Source organism: Heteronotia binoei, chromosome 6 (assembly GCF_032191835.1).
Source record: "Heteronotia binoei isolate CCM8104 ecotype False Entrance Well chromosome 6, APGP_CSIRO_Hbin_v1, whole genome shotgun sequence".
Taxonomy (NCBI): Eukaryota; Metazoa; Chordata; class Lepidosauria; order Squamata; family Gekkonidae; genus Heteronotia; species Heteronotia binoei.
Genome location: NC_083228.1, coordinates 52408161 through 52429069, shown reverse-complemented (window position 1 = coordinate 52429069; position 20909 = coordinate 52408161). Strand labels below are relative to the sequence as shown.

General features: G+C 42.7%; 1 protein-coding gene across 1 annotated transcript; it reads right to left on the bottom strand.

The window, feature by feature from the left end:
- Positions 1-4524: 4524 nt before the first annotated feature.
- Positions 4525-9185, bottom strand: NKX1-2 (NK1 homeobox 2). Its single transcript, XM_060241453.1, has 2 exons — positions 8679-9185; positions 4525-5872 (listed from the first exon to the last, which is right to left on the bottom strand). Exons 1-2 carry the CDS (start codon positions 9028-9030, stop codon positions 5211-5213), a joined length of 1014 nt encoding a protein of 337 aa, XP_060097436.1. The 5' UTR covers positions 9031-9185; the 3' UTR covers positions 4525-5210.
- Between the last annotated feature and the right edge of the window lie 11724 nt (positions 9186-20909).

Below are 20909 nucleotides of genomic sequence, written 5' to 3'. Positions count from 1 at the left end.
CCCGTCTGCACCATTTGACCACATATGAGAAAATGTACTTTTTGAACATCTCAGCTCCAGCAGCTATGCACCCCTGAAAGCTGTAGATCAACCTTTTTGGAATCCTTCCCTAGACAGGCTCAATATCGCTTGGAGACTGCTTCTGCAACATGACCAAGGGAGTGGACCTGATGTTATCTGAACCTTTAGCTTGTTATCTTATCCATTGGTTTAAGTGCACACAAAACATTCTGGAAGAGCAATACATACTCTGCAATATCTTGGATGCTATAAACTAAGGTACTTGTTTAAGGTAAATCAACATTCATCTTGTACCATCCTTGAGATCATGCGCTGGGGAAATGAGTTTCTTCTTTCAAAGAAGAGGCGCAAATATTTGAAGAAGAGGAAATTAGGGAGGGGGAGAGCAAATCCAGGGTCAATCTACACATTGCCTGTTAGAAGACACAGTGCAAAGGTCTTTGTGCATAATGCCTTCTCCATGTTGCTCCTCTCATTTGATTCAGACATGTTGATAGTGCTTTCCTTCTGTAGGTGACAAAGATCAGTGCTGGTGTGGAAACTGCTTACACCAGATGGAAGAGCCATGTTACTAGCTCTACAGCACAGCATGAGGAAATCATGGGAAGAGGAGGGATTTTCCTGTTTCTTCCTCCTAAAGAGAAGTCAAGTCATGCGTAAACTGGCCCTAAATTGTATCCTGCTAGCTACACTTTCTCTTGACTTGTGGGGGCATGAGTCAGTGAACATTCAATAAACTTTTCAACTAACTACAAGCACCTTAAATTTACATGAAGTGTGACACAAAGTAGAGTATATAAGGAAATCACAGGGAAATTTCCATACTGTGGCCCACCCACCCTGTTTCCCCTAACAAGGATTTCAATCAGATTAAGAGTGCAGGAGGAAAGAGGGTCTCCCCCACCCTGGTCCTTCACTCTCAATTAATGGATGCTTTAAAATAAATCAAATAGGAATGCCAGGCAGTCCAGTCACAATCTCCTACATTTCATTTAGTTTGGCTCTAAAACTGGGATGATTTTGCAATGTCAAACAGACAGTTCACAAAGGGCAACTATAGGTAAATACATTCTGCTTCCTGGACTGGAAAGACAAGTTGTATGCACAAAACTTGTGCAGGATATTCCAGGCATTGTCCAAGAAACAGAAATGTTTTCCCACCATCAGATTCCTTCCCTTTGCATGATTATTCATAAGTATCAGCTTTAATACAACAAAACCTTTAAAGAATGTTAAAAGCAGTAACTAATCTGGCTCCACTACTTTTATGCTTGTGCCTTTTTTCAAACTCAGAGACACATACAGGGATTAATTGAACAAGATTAGTTTCCACCCACCTCCAACACACACACTCACAGAGTTAATGGTTTCATGATTGATTGAATGATGAATAATTATGTAATGACTTCTGTGACCGATGAATAATTACATAATAACTTCTATATCCTTGCCTACAGTGCAATGACCCATTGTTTTCTCTCCTCCATTAAATGAGCCTTTTGTTCTGCAAGAAATTATTTGCAGGATATTATTTTTGTACGTAAGAGTAGAGGTATTCAGTTAAGACCCCAGCTATAATCTGAAGTGGTACATTCCAGCTTTTCCACTTCAGTGACAGCTAGGTCTAAAACTGTATCTGATACACACAATACAGTGTGAAGGCACCACACTGATGGAGGAAATAAATGCTGCAATCCTAAACTTAATAGAAATTCTAGTTTTATTAGGATAGACTGGCAAAATGATCTTATGAATGTTTACATAAAAGTAAATCAGACTTTTGTTTTACTATGGTAAGAACTGCAGCTGATATGACCATCCTATATGCAGTCCATATGACCAAATATACTCAGAATCAAACTTTGTTGGTCTTAAAGGTGCCACTGGACTCAAACTTTGTTTTGCTGCTTCAGACCAACATGGCTACACATCTGAATCTGTCTTCAAATAAAAGGATATTCAAAATGATTTTAAACATTCATTTTAATTGGATTGTCTTACAGCTTAACTATCTTGATGTTCATGTGACACCGATTTCAGGCCAGACTAATACTTGTTTTCCTAGAGAAAGGAATGCAGGACTGCCTTTCTGCTGGGTTCAACCATAATAGCTTCCCTCACTTGAACAAAGCCTTTTGAAGGTGCCACCCTGCAAATGGGTAAGAGCAGCAATTGTTTGCACATGTTCATGGTGGTGGCTCCCACCCTGTGGATCCCCCTGCCTGAGTTCAGGAAGGTCCCCTGTATTTGTAATCCTTCAGGAGAGCATTTGTATAAAGTAATTTGGATGGTCATATAGTGGAATAGCTGAAGACACTGCTTGGACTGTAGTGAACTGTAATGTTTATTCTATGCATCACCTTCCTTTTGCTGCATTGACTTCTACCTTTGTATCCTACTTTCTGCATTACAGCATGACATGTTTTCCAGTTCTGCAACCCTAATCCTACTGCACTGCTCATTGGTTGTTTTACATTCTCTGGTTTTATATATATAGTATTCCACTTCCCATCTCAGCAAGAAAGGCAGGCTATACATGTAGTAAATGGCAGCAAATATGCAGCTGCGACACACATTTATGTCATCAGGATCAGATAACTCTGCATAAACCTTAAGGGAAAAGGTCACCCATACTCCATAATTCTCCCTTTTCTATCCTCGCCACCATTCCTCAAAGAGCCTTCTAATCTTCCTTTCACAATGCATTGTGTTGCAGTATTGGAGAAACCTGCAAAGGTTCCTATCCAGCTGGAGTTAGTTTTAGTTTGGTGATTAGAATCCCCTTTCATTTGATAAGCTGAAGCATCCTGACCTGAGGGAAAGGAGCCCATTGCATGTATATTGCTGGACCATATGAGTTTAGCCACCAAGAAAATAATCCTAACCAAGTCTGCCTCCTGCTGTTTTATGAGGCTTACTTCCAGGCAAGGGTCCTTAGGACTGCAGCCAAAGCTTCCTATAAAGTCTTGGGAAAAACATAATCTTATCTTACCCCAACATACATCACATGCTCCTGATAAGAACTGAAGAAAGAATTGGAGAATGCATTATGCGGGACTGTCCACTAGAGGGCAAAAGGTTATTTAAAGACATTGTTTAGGGAGCAAGGATTAATAAGATTATTAAGAATCATTGTGGCATGCATCTTGATGAATTAGATTGCATTTCATCAGATGTATGGAATGTTGTCATTGGTTTAAAACAGAGTTGCCAAGTGCCTAGAGAAAAGGATCTTGTCCCCTTAATAGAGGCATAAAGGAATGTTATTTACCAGGCAAGGTTATTAATTTTCATGCCACGAAAGTTTCAGCTGCCCATTTCCACATATTAAACCTATATTAAAGAGGCAGGACATTTTTCTCAAGGCCTGAAGACAGCCCTAATATACACAGAAATGGGTACAGAGAACAATACAATCATTAACAGTGGAACCCCAAAAAATCACATTTCTATGTAAAGTTCAAATGTATACAAGAGAAGATCCCTGTTAGTGAACAGGTCAGTGATGTGAATGCTTACTGTTCTTACTTGTATACATTTCAACTTTGCATTTCATGGCCTTTTGGCACAACTGTATACTTATCCACCTCCTCAGAATAACTTTTAATGCAACTGATGAAGTGGGCTATAATCCTCAAAAGTTTGTGCCAAAATAGACCAGTTAGTATTTAAGGTGCCACAAGACCACAGTCCAAAACTGGAACGAAGGAGAAAAATTTATGTCCAATCTATGCTATTAAAACTGCTACACCTAAGCAAAAGAATGAACAGGAAGAAGACATGAATGCATTCTTTAAAGCACACTTGAACAGAGTAGCAGAGAACTAAGGAGGTATAATTTTCAGGTCAGCAACAGTTGGAGTCTAAACAAAGTTAGAATTCTGCAGGAAAAGGTTTGGAGTCAGTGACTCCCAGAACACCCAATTAAAAGAACTGTCTTTGTTTAGGATCAAAGGGTTCCAAAATAATGCAGCTCTCATGATGACATCCTGTAGGGTCTACACTCTGAACATCCCACAGCAGATCACCCTTCAAGGTATTCTGGGCATGGTTTGGCTGTGTGTCCTGCTGAATGAATGTCAAAGACATCCTGGGATTCAGAATAGGTAGTGTACTCTGTCATTTAACCTTGGCCTTACGGGATGATCACCAGCATGCTGGAAACTAGGCTCTGCAAGAGTTAAGGAGGAGTTACATAAAAGACCTGCAGTGCACAGTTCATAGCTGCAGATGCTCTATTCAACTGGGATGTAATATAACATCAACAACAGGCTATGTATTACTTGTACGTATTGGTATATTTTTACACCTTGTGCAGAAACACGATCTTATATGCGGAGAAAAGTATGCTGTTTTTCTATTACACCGTGATGGGGCTGCAGTAGGCAGCTGCCCAATTTAAAACTACTAGTAATAACTGCAATCTTCCTTGAGGGCCATGCTGCCCTCTGGTGGTTCTTGCCCCACCACTTGAGAACAGCTGCTTGAAGATACAAACATTGGTATAGTACAATGCACATTTTATTAAAATATTGTATTCCTTTCCAATCTACATTTTGCATATTCCACAATCACTTCATTCCTGCAATTCTGTCCTGAAATTAATTCCATAGTCAGATGGGGTCATGCAGCAGAGGTCCCCCCCACAACAGCCTGGGCCAGCAGCTAGCATATCTAGGAGGGGTGGGAACGGCTCACCACACTGCAGGCTCAAAGGTTACAGGGATGAGGAGAAAGATGACCAGCTTTAGCTGCCCTTTGCCCATTGTTAAATCCACAATATTTGTATCTTCTTCCATTCTCTGTTTGCCAGCCATCTGTTGTATAAATATCAAATTGTGTATTTTTTAAAAAATACACCTTCTTGTATTGAAAGTCACTCTGCTGCCAGGGGGCTTCCCAAACTTCAGTTTCTTGCTTTTTGCAGCTTCTCATGGGGGGAAAAAAAGAAAACGGAGATTGATCCTTGGTCGCCCACATTTTCCAAACACAATGTGTTGTTTAAAAAAAAAAAGCACCTAGGTAGTGGTGATCCGTGGATGGCATGCTCCTAAGTAAGACCTAGTAAAACAGTGCATGAGCAGACATGCGCGATTCTTTTATTTTCTTTTTTTCAACATAACACAGTTTGCTAGTCTCCACCCCTGCAGAGGGAATAAAGCTGGACGCTCTGCAAGGCTGGTAACCTTCTATAGGTGAGGGGTATAAAACGGAGCCAAATAAGTGGGGCTGAGGAAGGGCGGGAAGGGTCCTCCTCCGACTGCTGCCGGGAGCGGGAGAGGAGCCCCAGCTGGGAACACGACATTGGCCGAGCCATAGGAGGGGAAAGTCTGGTAGGCCAAGGCGCTGGGGCCCGGCGGGCTGGGCCTGCCCCCGGCGCCGCCGCCGCCACCACCTCCTCCACCACCAGGGAGCAGAGCGTTGCTCCCCGGCTGCGCCGTGCTTTCCACCCCGGGGTTTTGTTTCTTCCACTTGGTCCTTCGGTTCTGGAACCAGATTTTGACCTGCGTCTCAGTCAGGCTGAGCGACAGAGCCAGGTTGAGGCGCTCGCACACAGACAAGTACCTCGTGGCGCGGAACTTGTTCTCCAAGGCCACCAGCTGCTCGTAGGTAAAGGCCGTCCTGGCCCGCCGGGGCTTGGCGCAGCCAGACTCTGCCCGTCGCCGCTTGGACGCTGGCGGAGAGCCGGGCTCGTCCAGATCCGACGACGAGGAGGCCGGGAAGTCGGGCGAGTGAAGCGGAGCTGAGGCAGCCGCGGTGGCTAAGCGGCTGCCGGCTCGGCCCGGCGGCTCCTCCTTTTGCTCCGATATCTCCGAGGCGGCTGCCGGGCGCTCTGCTTGGCCGTCTGCATCTGCAAGACACACAGATCAGGGTGACAGAATGAGACCAGCAGCCTTTCGCAACAAACACGCAGACCCTTCCTATCCGAGACTGACCTCCCCCTCCCTTTACTATTTTCCTGCCCGGAAGCGGATCCTCTCCGCATAGATCTACATCAGTTGGGGCACAAACAGACACGTGTGCTTAGATAGCAGCTATTGTCCTCTGGCATTTTGTGCTAGGCTCAATCTCCTTATGCGTTTCCCCTTTCCAGTGGGTGTGGGCTCAGAAGAGCTTATACCAAGAACCCGTTCTCAGGCATCATCACTGTGGCTCAATACAAGGAGATGTATTTAAAAAAAAAAAAACATATACCGTATCACTACTGGAGCACGGAGTGATTAAAATAATTGTGCATCAACAAAAATATAATCATAAAAAGTTTATTAAGGGCCTCTGAGCATACACAGAGTGCCTTTCTCCTGAGCTAAGGTTGGACACGAACCATCTTTCACTAGAGATGCCCGAGCGTCGGATAAAGCGGTGGCCAAACTTGTTTAAGAGCCACATAGAATAAACATCAGATGTTGGACAGCCACAAGACATGAACGTCAGTTGTTTGAGACACGAAGAGAGGGCGGGAGGCTAATAGATGGGGGAGGTGGAAAGAAAGCAACTTTAAATGCATTCGCCAAGCTGTCGGCTGGCTTGGAGAAATGATTTAAAAAGAGAAATGCCTTCTCCGAACCGGCAGACGGGGCAGTGGGGATTTGGAGAACCACACAATATGTGTGAAAGAGATGTGGCTCCTTAGCTGCAGTTTGACCGCCCCTGATCTGATAGTTTAATAAGGAAAGTTGTAACTTAATGGTGCCTTCCTGGGAGCAAGTCCAATTGAATAACACGTGATTTACTTTCGAGTAGACCTGTTTAGGTTTGCTTCATATTTCACACGTTCTTCCTCGTCTAACGTCTCTCGCTATGAAAAACTACGAGGATTAGCTACAGAGTAGTCAAGTAGCGCGTTTCAGCCAATGAAATCTCGCACAGAACGTGTGAGGCATGAATGAATGAATGAATGCGTGTTTTCCTTGTTACAAAGCTTGTCAACCCATAGAAAGTCTTATGACATTTCCAGGTCGCCCTTTCCAAGAGAATTCTCATTCTACGAAACGTTTTTTGGGGGCAGGGGGTAACAAATGGATTTCTATGAGAGCTTTTAAAAAAATAAGTTACTAAAGTTTTTCTTTAACAGCAGTAAATCCTCTCCTTCCCCCTCCCCCGTTCTTTTCCATCTTCTTTCCCCTGCCGTTCTAATAGAGTTTCAGATTTGTGAAGGGGCGGATCGATAGATGTCATCTATTAAAGGTAAGTTTTAATCGAACAATATTAGGATCAGGCGGGGGGGAAGAGGTTTGAAGTTGGTACCTGCAAGCTGTGGGAAGGAGATACGCGGGAGTCGGTAATAGGTTATCGATCAAGGGGGAGCGAAGGCATCCTCTTGTGGGGAGACGGCAGGAACAATTATCTCGCTTGTCCTTTGCCGAGCGCGTCCCGGTGCCAATCAGGCCCGTCAGACTAGGCTGAGCTGAAAACAATTGCGGGCTGCCGGTGGACTTGCGCTTTCCCACCAGACTTGGGGGCGCTGCAAACTCAGCCGGGACTCCGCCAGAGGCGTCTCTGAGCTTGCTGATCCCCCGCGCTTCCCTTTCCTGCGCGACCTCTTAAAGGGGAACGCCGCAGAGCCAGCTGGCCAGCCAGTGTTGCTCGCTCTGGGGGCCGGGGGGAGGAGAACGAAGCTGCTGAGCTGAAGCTTGCTGCACTTCCAGCAACCCATTTCCAAAAAAGCCGGGAGTGTGCAGAGCGGGAGCGGACGTGCCCTCCTAGCTCAGAATGTGTTCCCTCCGCTGCGGAGATCCCTTGCACTCAAGGCTCTGCCCCTAAACCCCTTTTGGACGCTAAGGCTCACATCTGGGACAGGCAGGCAGTGGAGCCGTGGATGGGAAAGGACGCTTTTTCCATTCCACACCCCTCGCCGCCGCCCCGTAGCTGTGCTTTTCATTGGTTGCGTGGCAGGTGGAAATTCAGTGGGTGAAGCTTAACCTGCTGACTGTCTGCCTAATACACAGTTGCTAAAGGGGTCCTGCGAGGACTGAAGGGCGGGAGGGGGGGGAGGATGCAGCCTTGCCGATGCGGTGTGGGGCAGTACTCCCAGGTCCTTCAAAGCATCTCTTTGTTAAGAAAGGGATGCAGCCCGTTCGAAGTTTTGTTCACCTGCTCCGATTTTGGTGGTACGGTTTTGGCTCTCTTTAAAAGTAGCTTTCTTACATTCTGCTGCACACTAATCCAACAAACTGAATTCAAGCCAACTTCAGCTGCATTCGGCTTCCCCAGACTCTAAACTGCCATTGCTGCCTGCAAACTCTGCATTGCTATATGGGGTCTAGCATAACCTGGGTGCTAAATAAAGTTGCTGCAGTAGCTGTATTAGACACAGTAACCCGTGAACTGTCTCATATACTACCCTAAATTTAAGTAGTTACAAACTGCATAGCTGGGATGATAAAACCCAATGTAGCAGGAAAAAACCCCGCAAGGCAACTGATGGTTGGTTCAGTGACAGACTAACAAAATGAGTGGCTTTAAAAAAAAAATTAAATCTAGGAGGACAGTTGTTCTCAACATTTGACTTATCCCTTATTGTTTGCCATGAATGAATCAACTCAGGAATTTCCTAACAACCACCAAGACCGTGATGCAAATCAAATACAATCTGAATGCATGATATGCCTGTAGCTATGTTCATTGCCAGTTCATGGTAGCTATGATATACCTACCATGATATGCCTGTAGCTTATTCCTCTGGTGGCTTGAATTCCTTTCTGCCGCAACTCTTCCCAAACTTTTCTCCTGCTGTCCGGCCTGTGGGATGCACTCCCTTCTCCCCGCTGCTGGATTGTTTTTGCTGGTAAATTTCTGAGGATCCAGGATGTCCAAGATGGAGAAGGAGATTTTAGTGTGGATGGGGGCCCCCTTGGCCCCACTGTCCTGACAGTCCAGCATTCCCCGCCTTCGAACTCTGGAGAGAGCTGTGGTTGTCCGGGGCTTGCAGCAAATGCACCGCCAGGTGAAGAGCCAGCTTTGCTCGGGAGAGGATGCCTGCCTTGATCCCAGGGGGAGACTGTCCATAAGAGGCAGGAGGGCCCCCTTTGGATGCAATCAGCTTGTACTTCGGAGATGCTCTTCTAGAGGGCAGGGGATTCTCTGCTTTGATGGGGAGGGGGGAGAGGAGGAGGATCCAGGCATGACAAGCAGAGGGCTGGGATGGAAGGGAAGGAGGGGGCTGTGTACATACTATTGACACTTTCCTTTTTAGAAAAAATCTACCAGCCTGCCTTAACACGTGGAGAAGTGCTCATCCTTGTAATCGATGGAGATTGCAGCCTTTTTCGCTCAGCTCCAGCTTTAGGGTATGAACTGGCAGTGAAACGTGTTTCCTATAATAAATTAGGCATTGGGATAAGAATTGGGGGGGGTTGTATTTATTTGTTCCCTTGAGGTAGATCAAAATTTCCCAGACAGTTATAGATACTTTATTAATGACTCTTGCGGAGTGAGAGCACTGCATTTTGTTTTTAAAGGGCAGGCACCAACACTGTGTTCTCACAGAGCAGGCAGAGTTTCATCTGAGAAAGAAAAGATGCCAGGTCCTTGTTACTTTCTCCAAACACACATTCCAGTCCAGGATGTCTTGAGCTTTGTTGTGGAGACTTCATTGTGAATGGGTGAGGGGGGGGGAATCTGTATGTGCTGTTGGGTTGCCAACAGACCTGGAGAAAAATGCCCTGTTCTTTTAATAAGTGCTTAATGTGTGGAAATGGATAGCTGAAGGTCTTTGTAGTATAGAGGTAAATAATATCTCCTTCAAATCTCTAGTAAAAGGACAGGACTTTTTGTCTCCAGGCAGTTTGCAGCTTTTAACAAGTCCAAATGCACTGTTATCCATAAGTTCCACTATTATCCATAAGTGTGGGGCTGAACCCCACAGTGAAGATTTTAACTAGCCCTATACTGTAACCACTACACTATCCTGGTTCAAAGGGATCACCAGAGTGCCATATGGAAATGTTATATAGCCACTGAAGTTAAATAGCATGCTGAAATAGGATTCAAGCATTGTTTGAGTCCAGTGGCACCTTTAAGACCAACAAAGTTTAATTCGGGGTATAAGCATTTGTGGATGTGCACACAAAAGCTAAAACCCAGAATTAAACCTTGTTGGTCTTAAAAGTGTCACTGGATTCCAACTTTGTTCTGCGTTGAAATATTATTTAGCTTTTTTTATGGGCACCTGTTTGTTTTCATTTGGCAAGTGTTGGAGGCTAAAACTTTTATCCTAGGATACCTACCCCTCTTGGCTGGATGAACACAAATGTTCCAGCGCATTTTTCATTGCCTTTCTGGTCAAGAAAAGCCTTATTGACACCCCTCCCATAGGTTCCCTATGTGATAGTGGAAACAAGTGCATTTTAATGAGTTCACTGTTATCAGCTCCTGCTTTTGGAGCCAAAACTTCCTCTGTCCTCAGTTGGAACAGCAGCTATGCTTGAGGGAAACTGTAAACAAACTGCTTGGAGAAATTACAACTCTAGACCAGAAGACTGGTAGGTGTGACATCCTAAAGTATTTCTATAATTTTTCAACACAGGCATGTTAATATTATAAACATTTTGAAGTATAAAATATTCAAAGAAACATAAAGAAAAATCTGAGGGGAAATCAAAATGGCTATGTTAAAAATATATGACATGATTTTGAATGATTCTAGCATTTTTAATTTGTAAAGTCTTCATGATCTACATTCTTTTGTACTCTCACAGTACAGTTCTGTCAAAAAGTCACTTTTGTTCATGTTTTTGTCTCTTTTTGTCCATTTGGAAAAACATGTTGGGAGAGCAGCATAGCTGGTGCCACCAACAGATGAACTCTGGTCTCTCAGGAACCTGCTGAACGAAGTCTTCCTTAGACCACATTGGGTCCCTTTGGAGTAACTGTTAACCTACTTTCTGTACTTAGGATTCCTATTATGGACAAAATCTCCGCAGATAAACAGTGAAAAATACGGAGGGTCAATAGTCCGTCATTCTTATGCTCTGTAAAAGTAGGAGTTGAAATGCATTAAATGTGAACTATTGCATATTCACTGATTCTGAATATGCATCAGATGGTTCTGAAAGCAGAAACCTGAGACCCATCTTCTTCCTTTTGATAGTTTGGGTTTCCAGGGAGACAAATGTCCCCCATGGTGCTGCAGGCCTGCCCCTTGACTGAGAACCAATTTGCAATAGAAGAGAGGGCCTATTTTTGAAATTGCCATCAAGAAACCACGGTAGTAAAATACACTGATTGCAAATGCGCATTCTAGTTTGAAAGGGAGGCATCTAGATCTTAAAAGGCCAGGGAATTTCAAAGCTCCTCATTGATCTTGAGAAGTTTAGCAACAAAATTCCTTCTGCCTGCCTCCCTCCCCCCCACCACTTACAATACAGGCTATAACATGGTAGAAGCAGCTCATGCTTTGCCATTTTTAAAAGGCAAAGAGTCCACCCACACTCATAAAAAAAATCAATTTAAACCCAAAATAGCACAGGAAAGCTAACCATTGCCTTGTAGTCTTCTGTTTTGCTATGGAATAATGGGGGTAAGAGTTAATGCAAAATAAGTGACCAGGCAAAAACCAACAAATTACATTAAGACCTCCTGTCCTCTGCTGATCTTGCAAATTACTCTTGTAAAGGAACATATTCCTTTAGCACAGTTGTGGCCAAATTTGCTTAACGTGGCGCAGAGTTTGCAGTACTGCAGTGAGCCCTCTGCTCACAACCTTAGTTCAATCCCGACAGAAGCTGGTTTCAGGTAGCCAGCTCAGGTTGACTCAGCCTTCCATCCTTCCGAGGTCGGTAAAATCAGTACCCAGCTTGCTGGGGGGAAAGTGTAGATGACTGGGAAGGCAATGGCAAACTACCCCGTAAAAAGTCTGCCGTGAAAACGTTGTGAAAGCAATGTCACCCCAGAGTCAAAAACAACTGGTACTTGCACAGGGGATTAACTTTACCTACCTTTAAGAACCACATAGAATAAACCTCAGATGTTTGAGAGCCACAAGACATGAAAGTCAGATGTTTGAGTGCCACAAGACAGGAAGGAAGGAAAATAGATGGAAGGGATAGAGAGATGGAAATAAAGCAACTTTATATGCATTCTCCAAGTCATCAGCTGACTTGGCTTGGAGAAGTGATTTAAAGAGAGAAATGCCTTCTCCAAGCTAGCCAACAGGGTGGTGGGAGCTTCAAGAGCCACACAGTATGTGTGAAAAAGTCATATGTGGCTCCCAAGCCACAGTTCAGTTATCCCTGCTTTAGCATTTCACATCCCAAACCTCCTTGTCTCCTCTTGGTTGTCACAAAGTTAATCCAAGGACTTTTTAGGTTTCCTTGACAGTGCAATCCTAAATACAGTCATGCCCTTCTAAGTCAGCTGAAGTCAATGGACTTAAGAAGGGTGTAACTGCTTGGGATGATGGGGTCTGGGCCATAAACTGTCTGCTGCTTGGGACCATTTCCTTTATCTTTATTGTTCCTTGGCCTTGTAAAGTATGCATCACTAGCCCTATTCACAAATTTCAGTGAACGCATTTACCATCTGTGTTGTGTAATTCTCGTGTTCGATTCAATACATGTACAGCTGGTCTGTGATTTAAATTCCACCTTTATCCATACTTACTGGTCCCTGGTTTCATTTGTGAAGTGACTATATGTTGGCTGTTTCTTAAAGACAGGTGTACACACACATTTACACGCAGAATGTATATGTGTTGTGCATTCTCTGTTATGGTCTCACCTTATAGATGAAGTCAGGAAGGTTCCAGTCATTCCGTAAACTATGCAAAACTGAATTATTCAGGAGGATATTTTTACAAAAGCAGGAGGGCTATATCATAATTGAATGCTTCAGGAAGATGCTTTAATAAATGGAAAGTAACTGGACTATACTAAGCTCTCTGTTGCTATATGTTATCCTACTGTATGATTTCTTCATTGTTGAAAATTTCATGTTAATACTAATTTCCTTTTCAGCTTTGTCCTGTATTCCTGCTTGGTTCTCAGTTCCTGCAGTCCTGATCCTATGATATTGCTCATTGAATGTCCCATCCTGTTGATTGCATTGACTTACTTTGTGGTTTACTTTGAGGCTCAGTGAGAAAGACCAACTATGAATAACGTAAATAAATTAAAAATGTGAACAGGGCTAAGGAACGCAGGTTAAAACCACAATGATCATCATATGTTATCTGAATAATTGGGATCCAGTAAAAATCACATGGCTTTGACTTGAGAGGGATGTTCTAATCTTGTGACATGCATGGCTTTGTTTTACAGCAACGAAACCTAGTACATCTCCGGCTATTCCAGCTGATAAATTTGAGGAACTAGTTTTAATTTATTAGGTGTTAAATATTTGTGCTCAGCTCCATGGAAATGTGAGAGACCCGCAGCCCAAACCATTAGGAGTTGGAAGAAATAATGATTTCTTTGTGTTAATATGAAGAAAAATATCTTACTGCTATCACTAAATTGTCTAAACTCCATTTAAAAAAAAAATTACCAAAATAATCTCCAGATTGCTTAACCATTACAATGGGGGGGGGGGGGTTGTCTTGTGGCAAAATCATGGTCTAATCTAGAAGCTATACTGTTGTCAATTTTTTTTTCCAAATTAGTCTTTTAAAAATGTATCTTGCCACCATGGTCAGGTTAGACTATTTCTAGTTTCATAACCTACCTAGAATACCATGAATCTAATGCCTGAAGACTCTTGCATCAAAAAACTTACTTCTTGGTCCCCATGCAAGTTGCAATATACAAAACAGTTGCATTGTTAAGTTGAAGTACTAGAGTTTACTGTGTACAGGGTTCAGACTTCCTAATTAAAATTTCTAACCTTTGTGGCTTCTTCTTCGTCACCACTCTTTCCCTCTTGTTCCTCTCCTTTTCTTCCTTCCTGGTTCATTCTTGTATCTTCCTGTGTTCCTTTACAGTTCCATCCTATGTAGAATAGAGTGTTTACACATGGGATCACACAGTTAGACCTGTACTCAAATAGTGCTGATGTTGGAGAAGGAAATGAAACTTGCTCCATTTCCCCCTACTTGAGAGAGGGTGGACTCCCCGTCACATTCAAAAAGAACACATTAACACACATTAAGCTGCCTTAAACTGAGTAAAAGGGCATTGATCTATCAAAGCCAATATTGTCAACTCTGACTGACAGTGGCTATCCAGAGTCTCAGGCACAGGTCTTTTAACTGGAATTGAACCTGGAGCCTTCTTCAAGCTCAACACTAAGCCACAGCTCCACCCCAGAGGGAAGGAAACTGTACTGCAAGAAATTCAAACTATGCTATACTCTGCTTTTATACAAATAGTCAATAATATCATTCATGGTGGTATATTTACAGTGCAATCCTAAGGAGAGTTACACCATTTAAAATCCATTGAAATCAATGGGCTTAGAAGGGTGTAACCCTATTTATGATTTAATACTTAATGTAGGGCATTCCAATAACCAGAATATAGAATTAGGAAATGCTGCTTATGGGAGTGCAACAGTGAAAACATGGGAAACAGTTACTTGACCTATATCTGCTTTTCAAAACAGAAATAAAGGGAAAGAATGCAGAAAAATAAAAGAGGGACCAAAAAGAAGAGCCAGTGAAATGAAGACATGTTTCTGTTCCTCAGCCACATTGGATAATGGGTAAAAAAAATTAATGTGATTCACCAGTGAGAGATTTTGGAAAGTGACATAAATATTGTCTGTGGGAACAATCTCACAAACCATTATTTATCTGGCAATATATATTAGTCCTCTCCCCAGAGTAGTTTTCCACTACCATTTTTCATGTTGAGTAGCACCTTACATGGCAATTGGTCCCATTGAAATGAATTATTGCTAGAGCTTCCGTCTGTGTGCTTTTATTGCGATCAAATGTAAAGCAATAAAATATATATTGCAGTACAGCTCACTGGAAGTAAGAAACAGAATCTGGGCCCACATTACACCTAGTAAAAATTTCAGAAATATAAAATGAATTATGGATCTATAACATTGTCTAAAAGTGTGAACTTATTTTATAGTTAAATATGACTTCAGGCATTGAAGTGAAGTGGATTGCTCTAGAAATGATAATCAGTAAATACAAGTTTATCATATTCTTTCTCCAAACAGTTCAGGTCAGTGTAGATGGGTTTCCGTTCTTTCATTTTATTCTCACAACAGCCCTGTGAGGTAGGTTATGCTGAGATAGAGAGTAACCCAAGGTCTCCAAGCAAACATCACAGCAGGCTGAGGATTTGAACCTGAGTCTCCTAGATCCTCGCCTATCATTTTAACTATTATACCTGCTAGCTATTCCCACATTCTTGGGATTAGTCAGGGCTTTTTCTGAGCAGGAACACAGTTCCGGCTGGCTTGGCATCAGGAGGTGTGGTCTAATATGCAAATGAGTTCTTGCTGGGCTTTTACTAAAAAAAACGGCCCTGGGGCTAGTTCATTCCTGAATTCTTGCTGTTAATAATGTTTAAAAATCACACAAGTCCCAGTTTGCTTGGATTCTGGTTTTCTTTCAAACAAACCCAATTTTGAAACCTGTCCTTATTTTAAAAGAAAAAAAACATGCCTGTTGATATATATGTGATAGCAGAATATGTTCTTGTGAATTAACCATAATCATTGTTCTAGCTGACTGGGTTTTAAAAGATTAAATAGATGGAGCTCCCAAAAATATCAATTTTAGGGCTAAAGGGCTTCTTTAAGTATTGTCAAGCTGCTCAGTGCACACACTGAATCTGCCTGGATTGGGTTTGTGTTTCAGCTCAGGTGGCCATTAAAATTCAGGCTGAGTGCTGTCTTTAAATTGCTTTGATGCAAGGTGGGTTTCAACCCTGACCTGTCCTGACGGCAAGTGATGGCTGTTACAAGCTCCGGATCAATATTCATAGCGGGTGTCCCGCACTGATAACACTATCCAAGACAATGTTCCCGATCAGTGTGGACAGCTGAGATATTGTACCATTAGTGGTGTTGTTTTAAATAACCGGATCCATTTCTGGGTCTATATAATGAATTTTAGAGTTTAGATATTATCTTGATGAAGAAGTGACTTGTAGAACTGAGCCAGATCAATGGTTCCAAGACCTCTTGGTGTTTGTTTATTTTTTCAAGTAGACCATAATTCCACCAGTGTTTCTCATATATTCTTGGATTGTGGCATGCCAGTGATTGTGCTAACAATAAAAAAGCATCTGCATTTTATCAAGAATGCGAGTTTGACCATAAGATAAAATCTCTCACATAGTCGTAAAACAATAAGAATCCATTCACTTCTTTGCATGGCAAACAAATGAGGTTTTAAGCAATGTTCCCTCTCAGCTGCAGAGTCTTGTGAACAAAAATTCTACTTTGTGAGCTACTGGCATTAAAGTTGTGAGCTACTGCATAAATTATTGTGCTCTGGGGTCATCCTTCCTGAGCTAAGACAAATATGTGTGAGCTAAAGACTAAAAATCTGTGAGCTAGTTCACGCTAACTTAGCTTAGAGGAAACACTGGTCTTAAGGTATTTGTATATCTAAGGCTGCAACCTTATGCATTACTCCTGTTTCTTTAGGAAAACCTTTCAGTGAGCACCATGGGATTTGCTTCTGAATAAGCATGCAGAGCATTGGACTGCATGTAAAATTTGTGTGATGGACTGGGTGTTATGTACTTGTATGGCTTTGCAGCCAGGAGTAGGACCAGGTGGTCTTGTGTTCCAGCAAAACACAGTGATTAAAGTGTTGGCCAAAAATCTGTGAGTCCCAGGTTCGAAACTGTGCTCTGCCATGGAAGCTCCCTGGGCAACTTTGAACCCAGTCACTCTTTCTCAGCCAAACCTAATTCATGGTGTTGTTATTGTGAGGTTAAAATAGAGGAGGGGAAAATGATTTTGGAAGGCACTTTGAGTCCCTGTTGGGGAGTAATGTGAGGTATAAATATCTAAAATAAATAATGTTCAGTTAAATGATTCTGTGATGTGGCTGAAACTAAGACATATTATTTTGCAATGCAACAAATCCAATAAAAGCACAGATTGTGCAGTTTTATTAAACTGTAGACAAAGCTGTTAATACTATATGGCCTGTGTATCACATGATATCAACTAAAACGAATTTGGTAGTGTTGGGTTTGTTGCTGTTGTGACCAATGCACCATTTATGATGTACAGAAGCAGTGAATGTAGTGTAGCCTATCTGTTTCTATCTGCATCAGCATGTCATTTAAAAGCCTATTTGAACACAGGTTAATGGGTTTATAACAAAAGTTGCCAATAAACTATGGAATTCAGATTTTCATGTCTCTCAGAATCCCCTAAATTGGGGGTGGCCAAACTGCAGCTCTGGAGCCACATGTGGCTCGTTTACACATATTGTGCGGCTCCTGGAAGTCAAGGAGGAACTTAATGCAGGCTTACTTTCAAGTAAGTGTGCTTAGCATCAGAACCTCAGTCAGTGAGCACTGTCCTATAGTTAGGCAACTATTTCCACCAGGTGTGAAAGGAGGGGGAAACAGAATCATAGAATCATAAAGTTGGAAGGGGCCTCCAGGGTCATCTAGTCCAATCCCCTGCACAATGCAGGAAACTCACAAACACCTCCCCCTAAATTCACAGGATCTTCATTGCTGTCAGATGGCCATCTAGCCTCTGTTTAAAAACCTCCAAGGAAGGCAAGCCCACCACCTCCTGAGAAAGCCTGTTTCACTGAGGAATCGCTCTAACTGTCAGGAAGTTCTTCCTAATGTTGAGCCAGAAATTCTTTTGATTTAATTTCAACCTATTAGTTCTGGTCCTGCCTTCTGGGGCCACAGAAGACCATTCCACACCATCCTCTATATGACAGCTCTTCAAGTACTTGAAGATGGTGATCATATCACCTCTCAGCTGCCTCCTCTCCAGGCTAAACATTCACAGATCCTTCAACCTTTCTTCATAGGACTTCGTCTCCAGACCCTTCACCACCTTCATCGCCCTCCTCTGGATCTGTTCCAGCTTGTCTATAGCCTTCTTAAAATGTGGTGCAGGCTTGCAAGCTCTTCTCCTCTATCACAGAGGTCGCCTGGAGACCTAGAGTGGAGAAAAAGAGTGCAAAAGCTGAGGAAGTCACTGGAAGGAGGGGCAGAATTAAAGAGGGTGGTCAGCTCAGGCTTCCCTCTTAGTTTCATAGCTCTTCTAGGAGCTGTATTTACTAACCTTGGTATCAATGCAAAGAGAGATGCATAACGATGCAAACAGTGGTCAGTGATTTATATGGTGTGTGTGTTTCCTTCTCCCACTGGTGGAAAAAAATAATTCCCTAGCCTTTCCCTATACTGTTCTTATGGGGACTGTTATTCCCACTTTATAATACGATCATGCTAGAATGCTATAATTGTTGTGTTGAAAAGTGCATATATCTGTAATTTATCTTTCTGTGCAAAGAAAGTACTAAGAGTTTTAATAAAGATGTGAATGTGATATTTGTTCATGTCTTGTGACTCTCAAACATCTTACATTTATTCTTTGTGGCTTTTGCATTAAGTAAGTTTATCCACTCCTACCCTAAATATTCAACTGGCTATTCAAGGCTGACCAAATAATTGGAGAAGCTAAATTGATGGCTGAGGGACTTGCAAAGCATAATGCCACACAAAGCCCACCACCAGGGTGGCACCAGTACAGCAGTTAAAGTCAGGAAGAGACTGAGTGTGACCTGATAGCATGGAACATTCTTAAACATTTTACATGCTGAAGGAAAAGGTTCCATGCCATCATGCTGGAGGAATAGTTTGACTCTGTATATAAAGGCTGGCTGTTGTTTTTGCAAAGAATGGTGTTTAATTGTTGTTTGTTTTTAAATTGTTAATTTTTACTGGATAGCATATTTTATATTGCCATAAATAAATAATTTAAAAGTCACAGGATCAGGTGAGGTGTAATGCTGCTGGCAGGAAGTGGAAACTAGGGAAGCTGGGAGGCTTAGGGCTGATACGGCGAGTTTAAAAGGGGCTCAAGAAAAGACAGGAATTAAGGGATTTTAGGAGACAGGGCTTAGTAGGGAGTAACTCTGCTTTGGATGGAACTGATAGTAGCTTTGGGGAAGAAAGATAGAGTATACTGGATGCTGAGAAACTAGGATAAAGGTAAAAATAGATGTTGAAGAAGAGAGATTTAAGTGAAAGAAAGAATATATTAAGATCTAAAACCAAACATTTGGCTGGTTACTTTCAAGCAGAATCCTGGTTTCCTACCTGCTTGGTCTGTTTCACCTTCTTTCCAAGCTCAGCAGCCAGCAAGGACAGTTCTTGAATGGGAGACCACCAAAGGAGGCTCTGCAGAGGAAGGCAATGGCAGACCACCTCTGCTTGTCACTTGCCTTGAAGGCCCCTTGATGGGGTCACCATACATTGGTTGCAACTTGATGGCACTTATATATGTATATAGTAGTGTGCACTCTGTATGTATGTGAAAGCTGGACAATTAAGAAAGTTGACAAGAAGAAAGTAGATTCCTTTGAAATGCGGTGCTGAATGAGAATTTTAAGTATACCATGGACAACCAAAAAGACAAATAAGCACATTCAAGATTAAATAAAACTCGAACTGTCCCTAGAAGCTAAAATGACTAAACTGAGGCCACATACTTTGGTCACATTACGAGAAGACTGGAGTCACTTGAAGAGACAATAATGCTAGGAAAAGTTAAAGGGAGCAGGAAAAGAGGAAGATTCAACATGAGATGGATAGACTCCATCAAGGAACTTGTTTCTTAGTTTGCAAAGACCCACTAGGGTTGCCAGCCTCCAGGTGGGACCTGGGGATCCCCTGGAATTACAGCTCATCTCCAGACTACACAAATCAGTTCCCCTGGAGAAAATGGATGCTCTGGAGGGTTGACTCTATGTAATTATACCCCACTGAAGTCCCTATTCTCTCCAAGCTCCATTCTCAAATCTTCATGAGTTTTCCAACCTGGATGTAGAAACATTACCCCCTGATCCTCTGCTGATAGCCAGAGGGGACCAGGCAACCGGAAGACTGTTAAGAATGGTATGTTTTGGAAGACATTAATTCATACTGTCACCATAAGCCCAGAGCAACTTGATGGCACTTAACACACCCAAGTATGTATGTACACTCTGGCTGTAAATTTAGATTTCTATCACTTCACATGGTATGTAGGACGCATCCTGAGAATGAGGGGTTCCTGTATTGGAGAGTTGGCTAAGGAGTGCATGATGGGAACACAAGTCAAAATACAAAGGAAAGCAAGAGAAGGTTGCTGAGGCAGACATATCTGAATATTACACAGCACTGTTTTCTATTAGGACCGAGGTTTTCTATTATTAGCGGCCCCATGGTGCAGAGTGGTAAAGGAGCAGTACTGCAGTACTGTGATCTGAACTCTCTGCTCACGACCTGAGTTCTAGCCCAGCCAAAGCTGGTTCAGGTAGCCGGCCCAAGGTTGACTCAGCCTTCCATCCTTCCGAGGTCGGTAAAATGAGTACCCAGCTTGTTGGGGGAAAAGTGTAAAAGACTGGGGAAGGCAATGGCAAACCACCCCGTAAAAAGTCTGCCCTGAAAACGTTGTGAAAGCAACGTGACCCCAGAGTCGGAAACGACTGGTGCTTGCACCAGGGGACTTCCTTTCTATTACTATTTTACCTGCATAGGTAAAACAATAAAAGAAATAAACTTTCGTTTTGTGTATTTTCAATGTCCTGTTGACATTTTTCAAATGAAAGTGTCCTACACCCCTGAAATCAACACCCCCAAAGTCTAGCTGTGCTGCATTATCTATCTTGTCATTATTTATTTTGTCTGCAACCCTACGAGAAGAAGCAGAACAGCAACGAACGGCCAAGCGGCCTTTTTCTTAATATGAGCCGTCAGACAACTACATTTCCCAGCTGCCTATGCCGGAAGAGCGGGTTA

Coding starts and splice junctions, on each gene's coding strand:
- NKX1-2 (XM_060241453.1), bottom strand. CDS start 9,030: ATGGACAGTCTCCCCCTGGGATCAAGGCAGGCATCCTCTCCCGAGCAA. Junction 5,873..8,678: donor TAAGCTACAGGCATATCATG/GTAGGTATATCA, acceptor TGTGTCTTGCAG/ATGCAGACGGCCAAGCAGAG.